Source organism: Lactuca sativa, chromosome 3, assembly GCF_002870075.4.
Source record: "Lactuca sativa cultivar Salinas chromosome 3, Lsat_Salinas_v11, whole genome shotgun sequence".
Lineage (NCBI taxonomy): Eukaryota > Viridiplantae > Streptophyta > Magnoliopsida > Asterales > Asteraceae > Lactuca > Lactuca sativa.
Genome location: NC_056625.2, coordinates 61,601,751 through 61,605,163, shown reverse-complemented (window position 1 = coordinate 61,605,163; position 3,413 = coordinate 61,601,751). Strand labels below are relative to the sequence as shown.

The following is a 3,413-nucleotide window of genomic DNA, read 5'->3' as shown; positions in this document are numbered from 1 at the left end:
TATGTTGTTTTTTATAAATTTAAAACTAGATTTGTGTTTCAAGTTTCTTTTATAGACTGTCTTTTACAAATCAACCACCTAGTGTATGGTAATCTATTGTTGATATACATATAGTTATGTTTCTCAATTTTCTACTCTTGTTATAATTAACAAAAGCTTGACCTTGTCGGAGTAATTTAGAAAATCAGACAGAAGGGCATTTTAGGAAAGTTTTCTTGATTTAGTTTGTTTCCCCTGTTTTGGTATTATAAACAGGGTGTAGGTGATTTGGTATTTTTTGCGTCAATGTATTTAGTGACGGATCAAATACGACGCTATCTGTTACTAAATGATTTAGGAATTGAAGAGATTGACGAATTTATCAGCCACTAAAAGTCTGTTTTTCTAGCATTGACTTATGCCTTCGAATTCTGTGAGTACTATTCTTAGTATTAGAATTTTTTGAACCGTCTTCTCTTATATCCTCCGTGTGCACACTTCTGAAACTCGAAGATCTTTTTTGAATAAATGTATGAATGTTTTACACTTTACATGTAACGTTTCCCTTATTACACCATTTACACGACCTTGTAAAAATTAGATATCGTTGTTGTACGTAGCATGTTGGTGAAAATCGGAATATCTGAAAACTACACTAAATCATTGTATTTAGCTAATGTTTTTTTACAAGGCACGTGTCACATGGAAATTTGACCAGTGGCATACCGTTACCGGCAAAAAGAAATTAATGATAGCCTATGACAAATTTGAAAAGAATTTACAACCAGCCTATTACATCTGATCATAAAAAAAACTAAACAAACACTTGGTGCCAAAAATGTAAGAGGATGATAAATCGTTGTCCTGAAACTATGAAATTTGTAATAGGGCGGTGAGATCAATAAAGGCCTTTTCTTGGCATGGAATGGTAAGTCCTCCCATCGGATGGTTGAACCCATATTCTTCCTCTGACCTACGTAGCAAATCTTGAAACAATGGTTGATCCAAGTAAGATAAAGGAACCACAAATCGCTTCTTTTGGATTTCTCCAACGTACACAGCCAAATATCCTCTCGGAACGTCTGGTTGGTGTTTGTTGTGCAGTCTGATCATTTGTTTTGCATTAGCAACTAAAGAATGCAGCCTAAAATTAGTCATATCTTTGGACTGGAGAATGAAGATGACTTTGCTCTTGAAAGAATGACAGGATACAGGTGTAGTGAAGAACTGGTTTGGTAAACTTGTATTTATAGGGTAATGTACTTGAAGCTCCCCCGGCAAATAGGGAATCTGATCAGGAGGATAGATAGTTAAGTTTCAGGGGCCTACTTATGTGTTGCCTCACATGGCTTTGCTCAGTTTATTTATCATAAAGTATAGCTTTCCTTATCCACTTATTAAATAAGAATATATATGGTCTACTTGTTTTTGTGAAGTCATGATCAGAAATTATAAAAGAACCATAATGACAGCAAGGAAGAGAAGCGGTGAGAGGATAAATTAATGAAATAGACCCTTTGGTTTTAGAAAATTGTATTATTGGTCCCTAACTTTTGTTTCATACTCGTAAGGTCCCTGTGGTATTCTTTGGTTAAATCATTTGGTTTAATTTTAAACTTAAACTTAAATTGTTTTAATTTTTGAAATTTAGTAATTAAACCTTGTATTTTAAAATGATTTAAAATACACCATATACTATGTATTTAATTAAAAGTTTAATATATATATTATATGTATAAGAAAAGTTAGTCGAACCGCTAATACGTTTTATTCACGAAACCGATCTATAAGGGGAGTTTAACGAAGCGGCCTATAAAATGACCGTCATTAGGTATTCATTCTTACCCACCGTTCCCCTGATTGGTGGAGGGTCGTTAGCCGAACGAGTATGATAGGACAAATAATTCTCATTAATAAGTATAATGGAATTAATAAAGTAAGTAAATGTTTTTATAAAATTGTCAATCTTAGTTAATTTAGGAAACATGTGAATTTGATGTTAATCCATGAAATTACACATTGCACTTTATATAAGTTGTTAATGGAGCGTGTGTGGTTAACGGACACACTAATATGGACTAATAAAGGTGGCAATGGGTGTCTCGTAAATTATCATTGGTTAATGGGCGTGTGTGGGTAATCGGCACATTGATTAAATGATAAATGACATCAAGAGTACCAAGCTAATTTGCATGGTTATTCATATCTTGTTTGTAATCATCGGCATCCCAGTCACAAAGTGAGAGCATAATCGAGATTAAACATGTCATTGAATAGTTCAATGAATCTCAAAAGATCTAGGATTTTCATAAGATTTAAATCCGTAGAACTTTTACCTACCTAAAATAGATTCGAATTTAATTACACCATCCCTATTCAAAGTTCAAACCGAAAATATGGATCCTAACCTTAATTTAAATTTAAGGGTTAATAATTAAGGATTAAAATCAACTAACTTGAATTATCTTTTCTCCTATTATAGATGTCAAGTTTAGACAAAAATGGTCTTCCTTGTTCTTTAGGAAGTGGTTTTCCTCTTTCTTATAAAGTTTATATTCCACATGTTGATCAAGGTGAAAGAATATTCCCTTCTTCAAGCAATGGTGGAACTCGAGATCATGCTTCTCCAACTCTTCGTCCACCCCTCCATTGACTCTCCATAAGTCATGCTTTCTTCAAGTTGAAAAGTACGAAGTTACTCAAGCCCTGTTGGCATGTAAACATCAAGATGCAAAACTTGTATGTGCGCATGTTCTGAAAATGAAATTTTACACTGACAGATTGGGGATGTTGGATGTCGTTTTCCCAACGGAGCTAGCCATTGACTTGGTTCTACTTTCGCTTCCTGATTCATATAGTCAGTTCATTAAAGACTACTATATGATTGACCACAATGTGACCCTAATTGATCTGACACATATATTGATTGTTGTTGAAGCAGAAATAATTAAGAGCACAAGTCATGCAATAATGTTTCAAGGATCTATCTCCCATGTTTCCATGGATAATGACAATGGTAGTTTAGAAAAGGCTTCTCTTCCCAATAGAAAGGGATCGGCCAAGGTTAATTTGTTTGATCATATGGTAAAGGGATATGCTAGTTCTGAGATTGTTCCATGTGCCAATCCTAAAAGGTCTATATGTTTCTATTGCTAATTAAAGGGACATTGAATGCAAAGGTACCCTGACTACCTAAAAGATCGCAAAGATAGTAAAGTTAAGTCGTATGACTCTACTTCAGGTACATCCATTATCTAACTCCATTATTATTTTCCTATTCATAGATTCTTAATATATGACGTGATATTCACATTTTTATGTTTTGCAGGATCTAAGAGAAAGAATAAAGCTTAAGAAGAGTAAGTTGAATCCAATCGTGAGAGATGGATTTTTGTCACATGGTTTGATGATCAAATTTTGGAAGCTACTGCATA

General features: G+C 33.8%; 1 protein-coding gene across 1 annotated transcript; it reads right to left on the bottom strand.

Annotated features, from left to right (window-relative positions):
* Positions 1–619: 619 nt before the first annotated feature.
* LOC111879147 (auxin-responsive protein SAUR21) lies at positions 620–1,208 on the bottom strand. Its single transcript, XM_023875615.3, has one exon. It carries the CDS (start codon positions 1,135–1,137, stop codon positions 850–852), a length of 288 nt encoding a protein of 95 aa, XP_023731383.2. The 5' UTR covers positions 1,138–1,208; the 3' UTR covers positions 620–849.
* Positions 1,209–3,413: the final 2,205 nt, after the last annotated feature.